Below are 21,420 nucleotides of genomic sequence, written 5' to 3' on the forward strand. Positions count from 1 at the left end.
TTCAAAGGCAAGAAATCACTCATCAGATTTGAAATATGTGTTATTTTCAACCCAGAAACTTTGCTTCCACAAATGCTGCAGAAATACACAAGAAGGCAAAAATACACCTGGATGAGGAGGCCATGGCCTTTATAGCAGTAATTGTTCTAGGGAGAAATCCAAGATACCTAAACAGGTATTCATGGAGGATTGGCTACATAAATCTTGGCATGGCCCTGCCATGAACTACTACGCAGTTGTGAAAAAAAGATGAAGCAGTTCTATGCAGTATTTATCAGGTGGGAGAGAGAGCCATTTAAATAAAAACCAAACAAACAAAAACAAAAAAAAAAAATGATCTGTGTGCGTATGTGTGCATGTGTGCACACTTAAAGGATCATGTACCAACAGTGGTTAGCCTGAGGAAGTGGAATAGGTTTCAGAGAAAGTGAAAGAAGCCATTGAGCAGGGGCCTTTATTTTTTTCATTCCTGTGTCCCCAGCATCTAGGACCATGCCTGGCCTGGGATGGGTACTTGATAAATATCTGATGAACAAAGAGGTTAGAAGTTGATTTGTGTGTTATATAGAACATTTACTGCAGCTGTAATTTTAAAAAATAACAGTTAAAGCAGAGGAAAAGAAGCAGACAGTCAATGCAGAATGGAACATTTTTTTTTAAAGAAAGAAAGGAATTAAAAGAAGAGAAAAATAATGTACTGTTTTCCCCCAAGCCCTGGCCTTCACGAGGTGTTAAGAATGCAGAACAGATTTGCATTCAGTCTCTGCGGGCATTTTCTGCCATCACACACTTTGCTTTCAGCTCAGATGACACATCCCACCGGGCCACACTTCTGGACAGAGGTCCTGGCGAGGTCTGTGTCCAGGAAAGACCGCGTCCCCTGATGTATGTGCTGGATACACACAGACACACACACACAATGTCCCACTTACCTCGCAGGCCTCTTCCACACCAGCTTCCAGCACCTTCTTCAAACAGGAAGGCTTTGGTTCCTTGAAAGATAAGGCATACTTCAGATTTCCCGCCTCCCTGGGCTGCCAGCCAGAGAGGCAGTTGTTACACAGAACAGCTGCCACTCGTTGGGCCCTGGCCCCCAACGCCAGAAGGAAGCCAGCCGTGAGCTGGACCCCAAGACCCTTTTCTGGAACAGCTGGCCCACATCGGGGGCCTGGCACCCTCAGCTGTCATCTGAGCAGCTCACCCAGAGCAGGGCCTCGGGTGCTGGCTCCTCCAGCCTAAAAAGAGGCCTTGGCTGAAGCTAATTTGAGTTTCTTTTCGAAGCCACTAAAGAAAACAAAACCAAAAAAAAAAAAAAAAACGAAGACCATTTTCCCCTCCCCCTTAAAGGACAGCAGGTGCCATGTCCGCTGTTCACCAGAGATGCTGAGCCCACAGCACAGTGCCAGGCTCCCACCAGGGGCTCCCTAAACCACAGCGGGATGAAGGAATGAGCAGGTCCTGCGCTCGACTTCATGATGACGGCCTCAGAGTCGGCTTCTAACCCGACGCTGATGTAAAAGGAGAGATGAGTTTACTGTCCTAAAGCCGGGGAGGGTCAGGGCATCAGCTCTAAGATTCGTCCTTGAGCTGAAGCATGGCACCTTCACGGGTGCAGGCTGTGGCCATGCACCAGAAACCACAGCTACCCAAGGGGAATTCAGAAGCCAGGGGCCCCTCGCCGCTCCAGAAGCTTCTTGAGATGGCCCCAGTAAAACACCTGGGGGACTTTCCTGCCCTTTATTCCTACCTAAGTTCCCTCCACGGCTGCCCTGTCTATATTTTTATCCCCCCTTTTTCATTACCTTCTCTGTGCTCGAAGGTCATTTAGAGCAGGAGATGGCATCTGTGGCTTAGAAATCAGGAGCCCAGGTTCACCTGGCTTCTGGGGCAGCCACGGCTCTACGGGGTGACTCAAACATCACCACACCGCCCCCCGCCCCCCCATGCCTCTTTCTTGCTCTGTAATAAGAGAAGGCTGGGCCCCATCACTTTGAAGTTCACCCCAAGTTGTATCTTTGGGTTATTCTGAATACCTTTGCTTCTCCCTCTACTGCAAGATGGAAGGAGCTGTGGAGTTCCCGCTGTGGCACAGCCGATGGCTCAGGTCACTGCGGAGGCCAGGGTTCAATCTCTGGCTCCATATGCCGTGAGGGCAGCCATTTAAAAAAAAAAAAGAAGAAAGGAGCCAGAAGAAATGCAAGATGATAATCAGTTAAGAATCTTCTGATGCACAGAAAAGGCAGATGTCTCCTCCCCTTTCCAGTTCTTCAGCTTGGCCCATGGCCTGGGGGGCCCATTTCAAAGATTCCCTTTATACCCGGGTTGACTATCTCTAGATCCAGCTTGACCAGAAACTCAAAAACCAAGAAGGTGGAAATGTGTCACTTCTCTCAAGTTGTCCCCATATTAGAGAGATAAAGAGACCTCTTAGAGTAGAGCAACCCTTCAATTTACCAATAAGGAAACTGGTACCCAGGGAGGCGCACTGGCCCATCCAGCATCAGAATACCAGCGACGAAGGTTCTTTGTTGTGCCCGTGTCTCTCTACCCCCCTGGGCTGCCAGACCCAAGGCAGAGCGTTTGACATGCCCTTGATCTTATTTCCCTGGCTCTGTGGCCGAGCCGTCTGTTAACTTTTTAAAAAATCTTTTTCTATTATTGTTAAAATATAGTTGATTTACAGTGTTGTGCCAGTTTCTGCTTATAGCAAAGTGACTCAGTCATGTGTGTGTGTGTGTGTGTGTGTGCATATAATGTTCCTTTTTTTTTCTGCTTTTAGTTCCCAGGCTAGGGGTCAAATCGGAGCTCTAGCTGCTGGGCTACACCACAGCCACAGCAACACAGGATCCAAGCCATGTCTTCAAGCTACACCACAGCTTGCAGCAATGCCAGATCCTTAACCCCCTGAGCAAGGCCCGGGATCGAACCTGCGTCCTCATGGATGCTAGTCAGATTCATTAACCACTGAGCCACAGCGGGAACTCGTGTTCTGTGTTTTATATTGTTTTCCATCATAGACTGTCCCAGGAGATTGGATATAGTTCCCCGTGATGTATGGTAGGACCTTATTATAATCTATCCATTCTAAATAGTTTGCATCTATTAACCCCAAACTCCTAGGCCATCCCATTGCCTCCCCCCTCCCCCTTGGCAACCACAAGTCTGTTCTCTATGTCTGTGAATCTGTTTCTCTTTCATAGATAGGTTCACTTGTGCCATATATATATATATATTTTTTTGTCTTTTTGCTATTTCTTGGGCCGCTCCTGCGGCATATGGAGGTTCCCAGGCTAGGGGTCTAATCGGAGCTGTAGCCACCGGCCTACACCAGAGCACAGCAACGCGGGATCCAAGCCACATCTGTGACCTACGCCACAGCTCACGGCAACATCGGATCGTTAACCCACTGAGCAAGGGCAGGGACCGAACCCGCAACCTCATGGTTCCTAGTCGGATTCGTTAACCACTGCACCACGATGGGAACTCCCACTTGTGCCATATTTTAAATTCCACATATAAGTGATATCATATGGTATTTGTCCTTCTCTTTCTGACTTACTTCACTTAGTACGAGAATCTCTAGTTGCATCTGTGTTGCTGTGAGTGGCATGATTTTGTTCTTTTTTATGGCTGAGTAGTATTCCATTGTGTATATACATATATATACCACATCTTCTTAATCCATTCATCTGTTGATGGACACTGAGGTTGTTTTCATGTCTTGGCTATTGTGAACAGTGCTGCCATGAACATAGGGGTGCATGTATCTTTTTGAATGAAAGTGTTGTCCGGATATAAGCCCGAGAGTGGGATTGCTGGATCATATGGTAGTTCTATATTTAGTTTTCTGAGGAACCTCTGTAATGCTTTCTGTAGTGGTTGTACCGATTTACATTCCCACCAGTCCTGCAATTCCCAAGGGTTTCCCTTTTCTCCACACCCTCTCCAGGCTTTATTATTCACAGACTTATTAACAATGGCCATTCTGACCCATGAGAGGTGGTACCTCACTGTGGTTTTGATTTGCGTTTCCCTAATAATTAGTGAGTTGAGCATTTTTTCATGTATCTACTGGCCATCCATATGGCTTCCAAGAAATGTCCATTTAGGTTTTCTGCCCATTTTTCAATTGGATTTTTTGGATTTTTGTTGTTGAGTGGTGTGAGTTGTTTGTATATTTTATCTGTTAATTTTTTTTATTAAAGTGTAACCTATAGATCCTAAGGGTATATTGTTCAGTCATTAGAATCCAGATCTAGAAGCAGAACAAAACTGACACTCCAGAAGCCCCCTCCCACCTCTCCCAGCCACTTCCCCCCAGGGTAACCACTATTTTGAGCTTTGTTTTACTTTTTGTTCCAACTTCCTTAACATAACAGACTGGCCTCTTTTTGGAAAGAAAAAAAAAAAAAAACAAAACCCACCATGCAAAGAAGGTGTTTGATTTTGGTTTAAATTCAGAGAGGGCAGTCTTTTGTATCGCAAGTAAAAAGGGTCAGATTTCCCAATGAAATTCTTTTAGACCCTCTAATTTCTGAACCGGGGTTTCCTTCTGTCCCCCGAAACCTTTCAAACCACACTTCTCAAAACATGTCCCACAATCGATTGCCACCTTCAGCCTACGTTTTCCAAGAAACACTGGGCATTTTTGACCTGACTTCTTTCCACCTGAAAATCCACACACAGGAAAGCCCCACTGCTGTCTGTAGAGGGCCTTGTGGGCGAGTGTGACCCACAGAGTCAGATGCATGAAGAAACTGGACCTCTGACAGAATAACAGCAGTGGAACCACATTTGGAAAGGCTCTGTGCTGGGCGAGAGCTCTGGTGATCGAAGAAGGGGGAGGCGGGTAGGAAGGAAAGAAGAGGGACTGGCGGGTGACAGCTGCACAGTCCCTGGGGTTGGACAGGAGATGGCCCGAGAGGAGCTTGGAATTAACCCAGAGTGTGATAGGGAGCCACTGCCGACTTTGTCCTTAGACCAGCCAGCCAGAGACCAGTGGGGACAAGTCAGTTTTCCTGACCCCTGCAGTGAGGGGATCCCAGAGCAGAAGATAAGGTGGCCCCCCAAAAGCCTAGTCTGCCCATTCATGGCTGGGTCCTCAGCATCATTAGACAAACACGTTAATAACCCAGGATTGGAAGCACAGCCTCGGACCCTAGCAAACCTCAGAATCGCCTGGGAAGTTGGCGATCCTGCAGCTTCCCAGTTTCTCTGTCAAAACTCAGAGGTTCTGTACAACAGACACAGAGCCCAGGAATCTGCGTTTCCTACCCGCCTCCCAGGCGAGGCTGATGCAGGCAGCGATGGGCCAGCCTGCGAGGAAGACCGCCCTCCACCCCAAGACCTCCCCACCAGCCTCCTGCTATTCCCGGTCTCCTAGCAAAGGGCCTCCCGTTACAGGTCCTGGAGGACTTGCCGGCTGCCTCCGCTGTCTCCTCATCCGTGGACTCAGTAGTGATGTTTCTTTCCCTGTGTCTTCTTTCTGTCCCCAAGGCCATCTTCACGATTCCCAGGGCTGCTCGGACCTCGTTGCCAGCTCTGCCTTGCCAGGTGTATGATGTACCCGCCCAGAGCCGGTGCCCCCCAGCCTCAAAGGTGAGCCCCATCTGTGACTGCCCTCCCCCCACCCAGGCCTCTCCATCCAAATGGTGGGGTCTCAGCATCATGCTGCCCTGCATTTCAGCTTTACTGCTGGGAGATCCGGAGCCAGTCGTGACTCCCAAGGTCATATCATCACTCAGAAGCCGGCTTTGTGCCCGGGGAGCCCAGACCTGCTCAGGAGAATGTTACAGTTATTGGCATTTTGAGCATTTTAAAAATTTTTTTACTTTTTTTTTCCCATATACCCTCAGCATGGAAGTTCCCAGGCCAGAAGCTAAATTGGAGCTGCAGCTGTGACCTACACAGCAGCTGTAGCAACGCCAGATCCTTCAACCCACTGCTCTGGGCCAGGGATCAAACCCACACCTCTGTAACTGCAGCTGCAGCTAGATTCTTAACCCACTTCGCCATGGCAGGAACTCCAAAAAATTTTACTTTAAAAAATTTTTACTGGCAGAGCTTCCATGCCTGCCTGCTTGCATCTCTTACAAGTGTTCCATCCTAATAAATCTGTTTTTTGCCTAAAAAAAAAAAAAATTAACTTTACTTCACTTGTAATAGATACTTTTTTATGTATTTATTTTTTTGCTTTTTAGGGCTGCACCTACAGCATACGGAAGTTCCCAGGCTAGGGGTTGAATCGGAGCTGTAGCTGCCAGCCTACACCACAGCCACAGCCACAGCCATGCCAGATCCTTAACTGAATGATCAAGGCCAGGGATTGAACCCGGGTCCTCATGGATATTAGTCAGGTTCATTACCACTGAGCCACAAGGGGCGCGCCCTATAGTAGATACTTTATAGCTTATGTATCTACCTATACGCATATATACAAATATATGTATCTGCACTTTTTAAAAGTAATAATATGAATGATATATATCACAGTCTTAACGTTGTCATTGGTTGTCTTAACATTGATTATCTCTGGGGGAGGAAATTTTAGGGGTTTTTTTTTTAACTTATTTGAATATCACTGGTACTTTGATTTTGTAAGATAATGCTTCATGTAATCAGAAAAAAACCCTGCCTCATTTCTCAGCCCATCAAAACTGCCCTGTGGCTGCAGGCTGCCCTGTCCAGCTCTGCGCATTGGAGTGGCCTGGGTGCTTTAACCAGGCCTGCTTCCTGGAACCACCCCCGGAGACACTGATGTCTGAGGGCTGGGTGGGCCCTGGGCAGCAGGAATTAAAGGTCCCAGGTGGATCTTGAACGCAGTCAGGGCCAAGATCCATGGCTCTAGTCTCGGTGAAAATTCAGGCTGCCTCTGTGACTTCCTGGTCACTTGCGGGTCGGAAGTCTCAGTGGAGGAGTTTGCAGGTCTCATCCAGGCAGTGCCCAACCTTCCTACTACCTTTGAGCGAAAGGTCCTGCCTCTCGGCTCGTGTGTGGCGCCTGGGCTCCTGCCACAAGGATGGAGGAGCTCACCTGTCACTTGTCTCAGCAGGGTTAGACCTGGTGCACTCTGACCCCAAGCTCAGGTGGCACAACTTCAGTCACAGAAGGTCCTGGTGGGCACTGTCCACTCTGCCCAAAGGCAGTGAAAAGAGTTTCTTCCTTCCCACACTGAGGAGGGCACAGCAGGAGACGCACAGCCCACCTCCCACCCAAGAAACCCCCTCTTTAAATTCCTGCTTTTTCTCTTCCTTTGTAAAATCTGTTTTGGTGCTCTCAGCTCGCTTTGAATGTGTAGCCTATTTTTCACATCCTAATGCATATAGTTCCTCATTGCTGCACACACACAAAATGCCTATTATGTGGATGCGTTCCCATCGTAGCTCAGTGGTAAAAAATCCATGAGGATGTGGGTTCCATCCCTGGCCTCAATCAGTGGGTTAAGGATCCAGCATTGCCCTGAGCTGTGGGGTCGGTTGCAAATGCAGCTCAGATCTGGCGTTGCTGTGGCTGTGGCTCTGTCATAGGCTGGTAGCTGCAGCTCCAAATTTGACCCCTAGTCTGGGAACTTCCATATGCTGTGAGTGCGGCCCTAAAAAGACCAAAAAAAAAATGCCTATTATGTGTACTGGCATCATAGGTGTCATGTCTTTTGCTCATTAATAGGCATGTATACGTCATTCGGCTCAGTGTCTAGTAATTCACCCGCATTCAATAAATATTTTCAGGAGTTCCCGTCATGGCGCAGTGGTTAACGAATCCGACTAGGAACCATGAGGTTTCGGGTTTGGTCCCTGCCCTTGCTCAGTGGGTTTAGGATCCAGCGTTGCCATGAGCTGTGATGTAGGTCACAGACGTGGCTCGGATCCCGCGTTGCTGTGGCTCTGGCGTAGGCTGGCAGCTACAGCTCCGATTCGACCCCTAGCCTGGGAACCTCCATATGCCGCGGGAGTGGCCCTAGAAAAGGCAAAAATGCAGAAAAAAAAAAAAAAAGACAGGAGTTCTCTTGTGGAGCAGTGGGTTAAGGATCCATTGTTGTCACTGCAGTGGCTTGGGTCACTGCTGTGGTGCAGGTTGGAAATACACCCAGTGCAGCACATAATTCCGCCATCCAAACATCATGACTGAAAGCCTCAAAGTCTTCAGTGATTTGTGGGTTTTTTTTGTTTTTGTTTTTTTTTTTTTTTTGGCTGCACCTGCAACATGTGGAAGTTCTCCAGCCAGGGATCAAACCCATGACAGAGCAGCGACCCCAGCTGCCACAGTAGCAACACCAAACCCTTAACCTGCTGGGCCACAAGGGAACTCTTGATTTGTGTTTTCATTGCGGTGGGGGGAGCAGAAGCAATGCTGGACTGGAGAGAGTTTGTGATGTGCAGCCATCAGGAAGGAAAAATCTAAGTTGTCCTCCTGTGTGGTCTTTCCCCAGGAACCAGGGAAGCAGCAGCTCTATGACATACCCCCCAGCCGCCAAAAGGCCACCCTCGGTCCCCTGAGCAGCCAAGCAAATGTAAGTATGACAGATGCTGAGAGCGGGTGCTCTGCAAACCTGAACCGCCCCTGGGAAATGTAATTAACTTGGTCAGCATTAAGACGGCAGCTCCCTCCGAGCAGAACTTACTTCACTGGAGGCAAAACCCATAACTGCAGTGGTTATGCAACAGGACAAGCTGTGTGGTTTGGATATATTTTTTCCATCATTTCCAGATGCCTCAGTTTCTTATTCCAGGTTTATTGGGGATATTGACCTAATTCCTGCAAAGGACCCAGTACAGTGCTTGGCACAGAGCAAGAGCTCAGTAGACTTTAGATAAGTGCTTCTTATGATCATAACACATCTTGGAGACGTGTTGCATTAAAGTGGGTTTTTATTTGTATATCAGGGAGGTGCCTTAATTCGAAATCTGTAAGCCATGTGTATTGACGGATTCTGTCACATGTATACAATAAAAACATACCTGTGCCCAAGGTGGCATCCCAACAGTGTCACAGGAATGCATAGGAGTTTGGTACATGGACAGCAAGGGGTTAGGAGGACATTTGGGGCAGAGGAACCAGTTTGGGCAAAATTAGGGAGTTCCCTGGTGGCTCGGTGGGTTAAGGATCCGGCATTGTCACTGCTATGGCTCAGGTCACTGCTGTGGTTTGGGTTTGATCCCTGGCCTGGGAACCTTCGTGTGCCATGGGCGTTTTCCCCCCCCACCAAAAAAAAAAAAAAAGAGTCACAGATTGGGCAAAATTAAATGTAGTGATATAAGAAGACATTCTTGAGCTCAAGGAAAGGCAAGCAGCCTGGGTGGCTGGACCTTTAAGGAGGTTGGTGGCAGGAGTGGTGGCAGAAGCAGTGGCAAAGAGGCTCCAAAGGGGGCTGGTGGCAGACAGGGAAGGGCTTGAGTGAAGGAGCATGAGCAGGGGAGTGATAATCAGACTTTTAAGAAGCCCAGTGCCCAGTGCTTAGTGGGTCCTCAGTATAATGCACACTGGTCACACCAGTCGCCCACACCCTCTTTGCCTTGCTCTTAAACTGCGTGACTCTGTGGTTCTTCACAGGGGCAGAATGTTCCTCTGACATCAGCCACTGCCTTAAGGAGGGGCGGCTGCAACACGCTACCAAACCCTCAGAAATCGGAATGGATCTATGACACGCCGGTGTCTCTGGAAAAGGCTGGTGTTCAAAAGGCATCGCTGGCCAACTCTGGGGAAGAATTAGGGCACCGCGGCCTCCCCAGGTACATGTCCAGTTTCCACAGCCCTCCCAACAGCATCGCAAGGTCCCACCCTCCACACCCGCAGAAAAATGGTCCCATGCAGAAAAAACTCAGCCTTCCAGAAATTCCTTGTTACAGCTTCCCGCCGCCCAAGTGCATGTTCCCTTTGGATGAAAGTGTCAGCTATAAGGTCCCTTCGAGCTTTCTGATCCCCCGAGTGGAACAGCAGAACACCACGCCCAACATTTATGACGTCCCCAGAGCAATGCCAGATGTTCCCCAGGCGGGGAAAGAGCTGGGAAAAGCCGGCGGGCCGTCAGAGAATTCCGTGGACCACAGTTCCTCGTGGTTCTGCAGCCGGGCAGCATCGCTCTCTCCCGAACCCGACAGCATCTCCGTCTCCAGTTCTGACAGCAGAGCCAGTGTCCTTTCCTCCTGCTCCTCCACGTCCACCGACTCCTCCTCCAGCTCCTTCTCGGAAGAGGCAGCCAAAGAGCTCCCCTTGGACCTGGACTCGGCCAAAGAGACGGTCACGGCTCTGCAGCACAAGGTGGCCAGCTCTGTGTCCAGCCTGATGCACTTTGTCAGTAGGAAGTGGAGATTCAGAGACTCTCTGGAGGCCAACATCGACGCCATCCGCAGGGCCACTGACCGCATAGAGGAGTCCTTGAGAGAATTTCTGGATTTCGCCCACGGAGTCCGTGGGACCGCGGGCAACCTCACCGACAGTAACCTTCAGACCAAGATTAGGGATCAGCTACAGACAATCGCCAACGCCTACCAAATCCTGCTAGAAACGAAGGAGCGCCTGGAGAGCTGCGGCTGGTCCCTGGAAGTCCTTGCAACTGACAAAGTCCAAAACAGCCCGGACGACCTGGAGAGGTTTGTCCTGGTGGCCCGGACGGTCCCTGAAGACATCAAGAGGTTCGCCTCCATCGTCATCGCCAACGGCAGGCTCCTTTTCAAGCCAAACTGTGAGAAGGAAGAGCCTGTGCAGTGGACCCCAAATGCAGAATTTAAGCTTGCGAGACGCATCCAGCTGCCCCAAAAGGAGGGCGAATCATACCAGAGGAAGGCTCCTTTTCAGAAACAAAGGGCAAGTGAACAGCCTCCTGAACTAATAGAGAAAAATAAGACGAATGCCTGTGGACAGGTGAGTGCAAAGTTCCGACTGGGATCCTCTAAGGGGGTGGCCCATTTTTATCTGGAGGGGTCACCAGTAAGTTCCCTGCTGAGAACCTGTCAAGAGTGGTCCCATCTTTAGAGAGACAGGGGTGCCAGTTTCTGGAAGCTAAGATTCATGAAAGTAAAATCCTAGATGCCATCTTATTAAGAAGTAAGACACTTTTTTTTTTTTAATATTAAGGTAGAGGATGCCTTCTAGAAATTTGAGGGTTTCAGGCTGCCTTCTGATGCTAGGATTAGAAAGGCTTTGGGAAATCTTTTGAAATTTGTTCTTTGAGCAGAAATTTTAATCTCACCATCCAGTTTCCTTGCATTTTGGAAAGCTGTAAATTTAGTCATTGTCAGTGTGTTTCTTAGAAACAGAAGAGGGAGTGGAAACCCTTCCAGATTGTGGGTCGTCCCGGCAGTCTCCAGACACGAGTTACTCTCAGAAATACTTGGCTCCCGGTGTTTAGACATGGTGGAAAGAAACCCGTAGTTCAAGAATTGCAAGTGACAGGACCTTGTAAATCAACTATAATAAAAATATAAATCTTTAAAAAAAGGGGAAAAAAAGAAAGAATTGAAAGTCTCAAGAGGTACAGCAGGTAACTTGGGGGTTGTGTCAGGGAGGTAACTTGCAGCTCCAAGTCTTAGTTTTCTGCTGATAGGCCTAGCAGGGCAAAGGTTTTTTTGTTTTTGTTTTTGTTTTTTTTTCCCAGCCCCTCCTCATATGGAAGTTCGCAGGCCAGGGATCAGAGACCTAAGCTGGATCTTCAACCCACTGTACCAGGCTGGGGATCGAACCCGTGTCCCGGTGCTCCCAAGATGCCACCGATCCCACTGCGGCATAGCGGGAAATCCACAAGGGCTTTAACACCCTCTGGAGAAGCGGGACATCTGGATGTTTTTCATTTCCCGTTTAAACTGTGTGTCATTTTATTGGGCCATGCTGGTAGGCAAAATTCAGTGCTCAGGCTGTCAAGGTTGCCCTTGTTGGGAAAAAGCATCAATAAGGCAGAACTATTAACAAAAACACAAGGAGGATGCAGGGCGCTTAAAGTGGACGTAACCAGGAGTTCCCGTCGTGGCGCAGTGGTTAACGAACCATGAGGTTGCGGGTTTGGTCCCTGCCCTTGCTCAGTGGGTTAAGGATCCAGCGTTGCCACGAGCTGTGGTGTAGGTCGCAGATGCAGCTCAGGTCCCTCGTTGATGTGGCTCTGGTGTAGGCCGGCGGCTACAGCTCCGATTCGACCCCTAGCCTGGGAACCTCCATATGCCGCGGGAGCGGCCCTAGAAAAGGCAAAAAGACAATAGATAAATAAATAAATAAATAAATAAATAAATAAATAAATAAATAAAGTGGACGTAACCAGCTACGCAGTTGTGTAAAGACCATTCTAGTTGGTAATTCGAAGGGATTTTATTTTTCAGAAGTTGCCTCACCTAGAAGAGAAAGAAAAACCCATCTTGGAACAAAGGGTGGATGAAAAGAAAGACTTAGAAACACAGGTAAGCAATGACTTTTACTCTCTAATACTTTTAGTATTCACTCTCTAATACTTTTAGTTTTTTTCTTCCTTTTAGGGCCACTCTGGAAGCATATGAAGTTCCCATGCTAGGGGTCTAATCAGCTGTAGCTGCCAGCCTACGCCACAGCCACAGCAATGTGGGATCTGAGCCACGTCTGTGACCCACACCACAGCTCATGGCAACGCCGAATCCTTAACCCACTGGGCGAGGGATCGAACCCAAAACCTCGTGGTTCCTAGTTGGATTCACTTCCACTTCACCACGACGGGAACTCCAGCATGCACAGTTTAATAGAAAGAATGTTTCAGACCTGCTGGCTAGGCTAAAAGCTCCACATCTTCATTTTGCTAACTGAGTGACCCGAGGCAGGCTTTTCTCTTCAGGCACCTCAGTGTCCTTAGCTATAACCTAACGAAAGGACTTTGGGTTTTTTTGTTGTTGTTTGGGGTTTTTTTGGCTGCACCAGTGGCATGCGGAAGTTCCCAGGCTAGGGATCAAACCTGTGCCACAGCTATGACCAGAGCTACAGAAGTGAAAATGCCAGATCCTTAACCCACTGAGCCGCAAGGGAACTCCCCAAAAGGGCTTTTGATTGTTACCTGGGATGGTTGCCACTAAGTTAGATGCTGAGACTCTTTCGCTAGTGCACAGGCTTTGGTTCCACATTCCAGAAAATAAAATTCATGAAAGCAAATTCTAAATGAAACTTTTTTAGTGCGTAAGATGAATAGTTTAATATTAAAGCAGATAGGTCGGTTTATTTTGATTTCTTCTGAAAATGTGGGGTTTTCAGGTTTACCTCTAATACTAGAATTAGGAAGGATTTTTTTTTTTTTTTTTTTAAGGCCGCATCCGTGGCTTTTGGAAGTTCCTGGGCCGGGGATTGAATCCAAGCCCCGAATGTGGCAACGTGGGATCCCAACCCACGCAGGCTGAGGATCGAATCCCTGCCTCCACAGTGACCTGAGCCACTGAAGTCAGATTCTTAACCCCCTGCACCATGGCAGGAACTCCAGGAAGGATTTTAAAAATGCTTTAAGGGAGTTCCCGTCATGGTGCAGTGGTTAACGAATCCGACTAGGAACCATGAGGTTGCGGGTTCGGTCCCTGCCCTTGCTCAGTGGGTTAACAATCTGGCGTTGCCGTGAGCTGTGGTGTAGGTTGCAGATGCGGCTCGGATCCCGCGTTGCTGTGGCTCTGGTGTAGGCCAGAGACTACAGCTCCAATTAGACCCCTAGCCTGGGAACCTCCATATGCCACGGGAGCAGCCTAAGAAATAGCAAAAAGACAAAAAAAAAAAAAAAAAAAAAAAAAAAAAGCTTTAAAATCCGTTCTTTGAGTAAATTTTAAAATCTCGCCATCAAGTTTTCTGCATTTTTTTTTTTTTTTTTTTTGTCTTTTCTAGGGCCACTTCCGCGGCATATGGAGATTCCCAGGCTAGGGGTCTAATGGGAGCCATAGTCACGGGCCTAAGCCAGAGCCACAGCAACGTGGGATCTGAGCCGTGTCTTTGACCTACACCACAGCTCACGGCAACGCCAGATCCTTAACCCACTGAGCAAGGCCAGGGATCAAACCCGCAACCTCATGGTTCCTAGTCAGATTCGTTAACCACTGCGCCACGACGGGAACTCCTGCATTTTTTTTAAAGTTATGAATTTAGTCATTGTCTATGAGTTTCTTAGGATGGGTTTCTAATGGTTTGTCGAGAGGACTGAGTGAGATTTTACATGTATATAATATGTATGATTATATGTAATGTCGTATATGATTATGTAGATATGAAATGATTTATACATAACAGTGTTTGAAGACATTCATGTTCCTTTGTTAGGCAAATGTGGCACAGCGAGACTTCTAAACAAAACAGTCCTCTTTCTCATAAAAAGTCTAGCTAATTGAGCAAAAACAGGAAAAGGGAGGCAACCACAGCCTGTCGATCAAATCTCTCTCTTATCGTTTTTTTTTTTTAACCTCTTCTCTAGAATCCAGGCTCCCTGATCCCCCGGCCTTTGAGCCAGCAGAATCCCGAGAAGAGAATCCACCTCTCGGAACACTGCCGGCTCTACTTTGGGGCGCTGCTGAAAGCCATCGGCGTGTTGAACGGCAGCCTCAGCAACAGGCAGCCCCCCGAGACCTTCATCACGCAGAGCAAGCTGATCATCATGGTGGGGCAGAAGCTGGTGGACACGCTCTGCAAGGAGACCCAGGAGAGGGACTTTCGCAACGAGATCCTCTGTGGCAGCAGCCACCTCTGCAGCCTGCTCAGGAACCTGGCGCTGGCCACCAAGCACGCCGTGCTGGAGTACCCAAGCCCCGCAGCCCTGGGCCATCTCCAGGCTGAGGCCAGGAAGCTGGAGCAGCACACGCAGCAATTCAGAGGGACCTTGGAATGAGCCTCCCCTCCCCTCCTTCCCCGGGCAACCCCTCGGCTTCCAAGGCACACCAACAACCTGCAAGGCTGTCCTACGGGAAAAGCCAGACTGGGGACGCACACAGCAGGTGGCAACAGCCAGAACCAGTATCACCAAGCAGCCATGCAACCCCAGGACCCTGGCTTCATCCCACAGAGTCAGGGAAACGAGTCAGGTGTTAAGCAAAGACCTTGCTAAGTTTGTAGCACATCCTGTAGGGTCGGCGTGTGAAATGAGGCTGTAGAAACCAGTTTTTATATTGCCTAAAGGTGTGCCTTTTGTATTTTATTTTATTTTGTCTTTTTGGGGCGGCATCCACAGCACATGGAGGTTCCCAGGCTAGGGGTCCATTTAGAGCTACAGCTGCCAGCCTACGCTACAGCCACAGCAACACAGGATCCGAGCCATGTCTTCGACCCACACCACAGCTCACGGCAACGCCGGATCCTTAACCCACTGATGGAGGCTAGGAATCAAACCTGTGTCCTCATGGATGCTAGTCAGATTCGTTTCTGCTGAGCAACGACAGGAACTCCCAGGTGTGCCTGTTTTAAATTCATTCATTCAGACCTTATTTTTTGCGTACCCACACCCTATGTCAAGTTCTAGGTTTCGGGCAGAGAGCACTGATTCACACAGCGGCTTTGTCCTCAGGAAGCTTACAATCTGGTGGAGAGACAGACAAATAGTGAAGAAATACATAGACAGTGTATTAGGGAAAAAAGTGGGAGGAGGGAGGAAAGCTTCTTTTCAAATGATTACTTTCTGCATCTGCTAGAAAATGTGACAAGATTTTCGTCTTGGATTGAATTAATTCCGTGAGATTGGTGCCATTTACGTATCTGCATCTTACACCCCCCCCAAAATTTTTTTTGCAATTGTATTTTAGCTGAGTTAAAGAAGCATGCTATATTTGCAACGGGACATGTCCCGTTGGGTTTCTTATTTATTTTGTACATGATAGGTTCTGTGTTGATAAATTCAGCAGACTCAGAAAGATTTATACCTCAATCTGTTACTGTTTATAATATTGTGTAAATATCGTCATGACCTGAGACATCCTTTGCAGCAATCTTTTCTCTGGAAAAGTCTCTGATCTGTGTCACTTGGGCGCAGGTACCAAAGCAAAATGTTTACTCGTGGCATTCAAACGCATCTCCCTGGAGAGGCAGGTGAAGCCAGGTTCACACACGCAAGGCTGCTTGGGAAAAGCAAAGCCAGGAAGTGTGGTAGGAGCAGGGTCCCTATCGCCAGGCCCAGATCTGAAATCGGCCCAGAGCTCCCCCCAAGTCAAACCACCTCCTCTTCCTCTCCGTGCAGCTGGGACTTTAGCTCGCGTTGCTATGGTTACACCATCCCCACTTCACACTACAGGTAAAGGTCCATGTTTTCTATGGGCATCTCAGCCACTAAACACCTTCAGAGCCTGGAAGCAGCATCTCCAGGCTGGAAACCACCTGAAATGGTACCGGGTCCAGTTCCTATCTGCTGCTCTGTTCTTAATAAGTGCTTTTAAGTCGTTGACTGCAAAACGACTCAGTTATTTTCTCGGAGTCAGTTTCAGGGTCCCTGAAGACAGACCCCATCTTTGCGAGGCTTGGTTCTCTACACCAGAATGGAGACAGCCACCTTCTCGGAACAGCCGTGATCTGTGTCTGTTAGGACTCCTTCTGTTACAAGGAATCAAAAAACACATCTAATCTCTCTTAAGCAATAAAGAAAATGTATTGATTTATTTATTGGGTTTGTTTATTTATTTAATTTTTATGTATTTATCTTATGGCCACACCTGCGGCATATGGAAGTTTCTGGGCTAGGCGTCAAACCAGGGCTGCAGCTGAGGCCCACACCACAGCCACAGCAACATCAGATCTGAGCCGCATCTGTGACCTTTACCACAGCTTGTGGCAATGCTTGCTCCTTAACCCACTGCGCAAGGCCAGGGATTGAGCCTGCATCCTAACAAAGACTATGTTAGGTCCTTAACCCACTGAGCCACAATGGAAACTCCGAGAAATTTACTGATTGGACTATCTTAAAATTATCCAGGGGCAGGCTGGCTTTAAGCGTAGCTGGTCTGGGGTCCTCCAGCAGAATCATCAAGGCCCAGTCTCTCAGGCCCACTTTCTCGGTATTAGCACTCATCATTGCAGAGCGGCTGCCCAGAGTTCTGTTCTTCTTGGTTTGTGGCCAGTGAGGAAGAAAGACTCTTGATTTCTGCTTGGACTAGTCTAGATCAGATGCCTGCCCCTGAAAGCACCATGACAAGAGGGGCATATACCTAATACCCAAGTTGACCTAGACCTGGAATTCAGCCCTACACACACACACACACACACACACACACACACACACACACACACACACACGTATCTCTAGAGATGCAGAGATGCAAGAACTGCCAAGTGTCTTGAGATTTTCCCCTGCTTCAAATTAACAAGTTGGCTCACAAGTTAGCTGCCACAGATTCATGGATGCTGAGAGAAGACAGGAGATTCTAGGGTCAGAGACAATGTCAGGGGTCCCCGCGACCACCCCTGTGTTTAAGGCTCCGATAGGAGGAGTGACAGGATTCAACATGCAGGCGTGCTCACAGCAGTGACCTGTCACAGAGAAGAAACAAAGGAAAGGGCACGGGTGGTGCCAAGAGTCCCCTCCAGGTGTCACACGGGACACCCTCCACTCCCCCAGCAAGAGTTGTGACAACACACAGGAGGTGTCGCCGGCTGGGGAAGCTCATGAGAGCCTGGCGCCCAGGGCTTTCATTGGGGTGACATGCACGTGGCCTCTGCGCAGCACGGACGAAAATCCCAAACTCGGTCAGGGAAAGCAGGTGTTTAGCATGAATCATGTTGTTCATACAAGCAGTTTAGGCGCGGTGCCATTCCTACCAACTCTGGGGAGGGTGGAAACCCTACCTAAATCCAACTTGCTTAAAAAACAATTTTTTTATGGCCAAACCCACAGCATATGGAAGTTTCCTGGCCAGAGACCCAATCCAAAGCCACAGCTCCAACGCTGGACCCTTTTAACCCACTGTGCTGAGCCGGGGATCGAACCCTCACCTCCACAGCAACCCAAGATGCTGCAGTCAGATTCTTAACCCACTGCACCACAGTGGGAACTCCTTGCATTTTTTTTTACAAAGTTTTCTTGAAATATAGTTGATTTACAATGATGTGATCATTCCTGCTGTACAAAAAAGGGATTCGCTTAGACACAGACACACACCCATTCTTTTTGAGATTCTTTTCCCACATGGATTATCACGGAGTATTGGATCGAGTTTCCTGTGCTCTACAGCAGCTCCCTATTGGCCAACATTCCATAGGGCACAGTGTGGATATGCCAGTCCCAACCACCTGCTCTCCCCGCGCCCACCTCTCCATGCACGACCAAAGCCAGTCTTGCAGTCAGGCCTTTCTAAGGATGCTTATCAGGCCTGTTAGCTCAGCTCTCCTGCACAGAGTCAAAAGGCTCTTCTTACAGCATCGCTTTATGTTTATCTCCCCGCCGCCCTCAAGTGCCAGGGACGACGAGAGGGTGGGCACAGGTGAAGCTGGGCACGCAGTGGGTTTGTGTCAAAGCCAAAAAAACCCAAACGAGGGAAACCCCAATCTTTTGTGATAGGCTCTGTGCAAACCTGCCCAAGTTCTGCCTGAGATGGAGATGTTATCTGTCTTCCAAGGGTGGTTTGCTACAAACATCCTCCAGGGAGTTCCCGTCGTGGCTCAGCGGTAATGAGTTTGTCTAGGAACCATGAGGTTGTGGGTTCAATCCCTGGCCTTGGTCAGTGGGTTAAGGATCTGGTGTTTCTGTGGCTGTGATGTAGGCTCGGCAGCTATAGCTCTGATTGGACCCCTAGCCTGGGAACTGCCATATGCCGCGGGTGCGGCCCTGAAAAGCAAAAAAAAAAAAAAAAGATCATCCAGAACAAAATGTTGTCAATGCCTCTTGCTCAGAAGACGTGCAGAGACCCCCAGAGGACCAGGTCCCAGCAGGAGCCCCAGCGAAGTGAGGAGCGTCCTTGGAAGAAGGAGGGGTCGATGCCGGAAGAGACCCCAGTAAGTGTTTAGTCCAACCTGTCGCACACTGGTGATAACACCGGCACGTGTTTAGGAAGCGATCACTGCATTTCAGACCCTGGGCTAATGCTGAAGGCGTCTCGAGTCTCTGAGTCCTTTATGAGACATGGTCTGGTAGGTAATGAGTAGGTCCTGCGTGGTGTCCCAATACCCTCTACACGCGTGTGGAGAGAGATGGAGAGCGAGCCGAAGAAAGAGAGTAACAGAGTTCTCCACATCGCTCTGTCTTTGTTTGCGATGCGTTCAAACCGAGGACTTTGTCAACCAAGTACCAACCCACTGGTTTTAAAATAATAAAAACCGCTGCTCTTAGCAAAACGTGTTTCCTTCCTTTTCCTGCAGCAGAGCAGTTATGGAATGAGTTTCCATGGACTAATTCAAGATCATTACTTCTGAAAAAAGTGTATCGAGTAGGATAAAAATCACATTTTACAGCTTTTAGCAGCTTTTTGCTAAGTATTTCTCTTTAATGCCCAGAGTTCTGTACTGTTTCCTCTTCAATGTAGGAAGGGGAAATGGGGGGGCGGGGGGGTATAGCAATCTGACCTCAATTAAGCTACATTTCATCGGGAGGCTGGAAGTGGTGAGAAGCCCTGCTTAGAGATCTTCCAGTGTGATAAGCCCTGGGGGGGGGGGTTCTGGTTTGGTGGCAAAATTTTTATTAACAAAGCATCTTTTAAAAGTTTTGTGTTCTTCCTGAGTATGTACCCCAGGTCTCCCGAAGCTGCCTCTTTGTAAAACTTGCCCTTATTTTTTATTGAAGTTTAGTTGATTTACAATGTTGTGTTAGTTGCAAGTGGACAGCAAAGTGACTCAGTTATACACACACATATTCTTTTTCAGATTCTTTTCCGTTATAGATTATTACAAGACAGTAAGTATAAGTTCCCTGCGTTATATAGTACTCTGAATTTCTATCCCCCCCCAACCCCACGCTATCCTCTTTGGTAACCATAAGTTTGTTTCTTGTGCCTGTGAGTCTATTTCTGTTCTGCAAATAAGGTCATTTGCATCTTTTTTTTTTTTTTTTTTTTTTTTGCTTTTTAGGGCAGCACTGGCAGCATATGGAGGTTCCCAGGCTAGGGGTTGAATTGGAGCTACAGCTGCTGGCCCACACCACAGCCACAGCAAGGCGGGATCTATCTGAGCCACGTCTGCAACCTACACGGAAGCTCACGGCAATGCCGGATCCTTAACCCACCGAGCGAGGCCAGGGATCAAACCTGCAACCTCACAGCTCCTAGTTGGATTCGTTTCCGCCCCGCCACGATGGGAACTCCATCTTTTTTTTTTTTTTTTTGGCTGCACCCTCCACATGGGGAAATTCCTGGGCCAGGATTCAAACCCACACCGCAGCAGGGACTCGTGGGTGCGCAGGGACAATGCGGTATCCCTAAGCCGCTGCACCGCGAAAGAACTGTAGATTTTTAATGACGACCATTCTGACTGGCGTAAGGTGAACCTCATTGTGGTTTTGCTTTGCATTCTCTAACAATTAGCAATATTGAGCCTCTCTTCATGTGCCTGTTGGTCATCCAAAAACTGCCCACTCCTATAGGTTATTTGCTAATACCGTTTTCCTTTCATTCATTCACTTAGCAAATATTTACCAAGCATCTCCTATCAGCTCGGCCTCTGCTGATCACTACAGGTGGTGCAGGGGACAGAACCGGGGCTCTGTCTGGCGCAGCTTTCATCCCACCTCTTTGCTAAGAGGGTGAGGTGACCAAGACACTGTCCTCAGATGGAAAATGCCAGGGGGCTCCTCAAAAGCTTAGTAATCAAGATAAATTTTATACATTTTTTCTTTTTACAGCTGCACCCATGGCATGTGGAAGTTCCCAGGATAGGGGTTGAATCAGAGCTACCCTGCTGGCCTACTCCACAGCCACAGCAACACAGGATCTGAGCCACATCTGTGACCTACACCATGGCTCATAGCAATGCCAGATCCCTAACCCAATGAGCAAGGACCGGTATCAGACCCGCATCCTCATGGACCCTTGTCAGGTTCTTAACCTGCTGAGCCACAATGGGAACTCCCAAGATAAATTATATTTTGATTCAGTATTTTAAAAATCAAAATCAATACAAAAAGATGCACAGTGAACAAGACATAAAAATTTAGGGAGTTCCCATCATGGTGCAGTGGAAATGAACCCAACTAGGACCCACGAGGTTGCAGGTTCGATCCCTGGCCTTGCTCAGTGGGTGAAGGATCTGGCATTGCCGTGAGCTGTGATGTAGGTCACAGACGCAGCTCAGATCTGGCATTGCTGTGGCTGTGATGTAGGCCGGCAGCTGTAGCTCTGATTCGACCCCCAGCCTGGGAACCTCCATATGCCTCGGGTGCTGCCCTAAAAAGCAAAAAATAAAAATAAAAAATAAATGTATGACATATTATCACGGGTGGTAAGTGTGATGGAGAAGTTAAGGCAGGCAGTAGCATGATGGATGCTCTTTTAGGTGAAGGGGTCAGGGACGATGGCTCTGAGGAGGGGACCAGGAGCAGAGTGA

At 48.4% G+C, this 21,420-nt stretch overlaps 1 protein-coding gene across 2 annotated transcripts in view; it reads left to right on the plus strand.

The window, feature by feature from the left end:
• CASS4 (Cas scaffolding protein family member 4) overlaps nucleotides 1-16,554 on the plus strand; it is a 41,533-nt gene extending 24,979 nt beyond the window's left edge. The window contains exons 3-7 of one of the 2 annotated variants that reach the window (XM_013985477.2): nucleotides 5,497-5,598; nucleotides 8,429-8,509; nucleotides 9,550-10,860; nucleotides 12,306-12,383; nucleotides 14,390-16,554. In XM_013985477.2, the coding sequence (XP_013840931.2) occupies nucleotides 5,497-5,598; nucleotides 8,429-8,509; nucleotides 9,550-10,860; nucleotides 12,306-12,383; nucleotides 14,390-14,800 (1,983 nt within the window). In that variant the 3' untranslated portion in view covers nucleotides 14,801-16,554. 2 annotated transcript variants of the gene reach the window in all.

The sequence above is a fragment of the Sus scrofa genome, chromosome 17 (genome assembly GCF_000003025.6).
Source record: "Sus scrofa isolate TJ Tabasco breed Duroc chromosome 17, Sscrofa11.1, whole genome shotgun sequence".
Classification (NCBI taxonomy): domain Eukaryota; kingdom Metazoa; phylum Chordata; class Mammalia; order Artiodactyla; family Suidae; genus Sus; species Sus scrofa.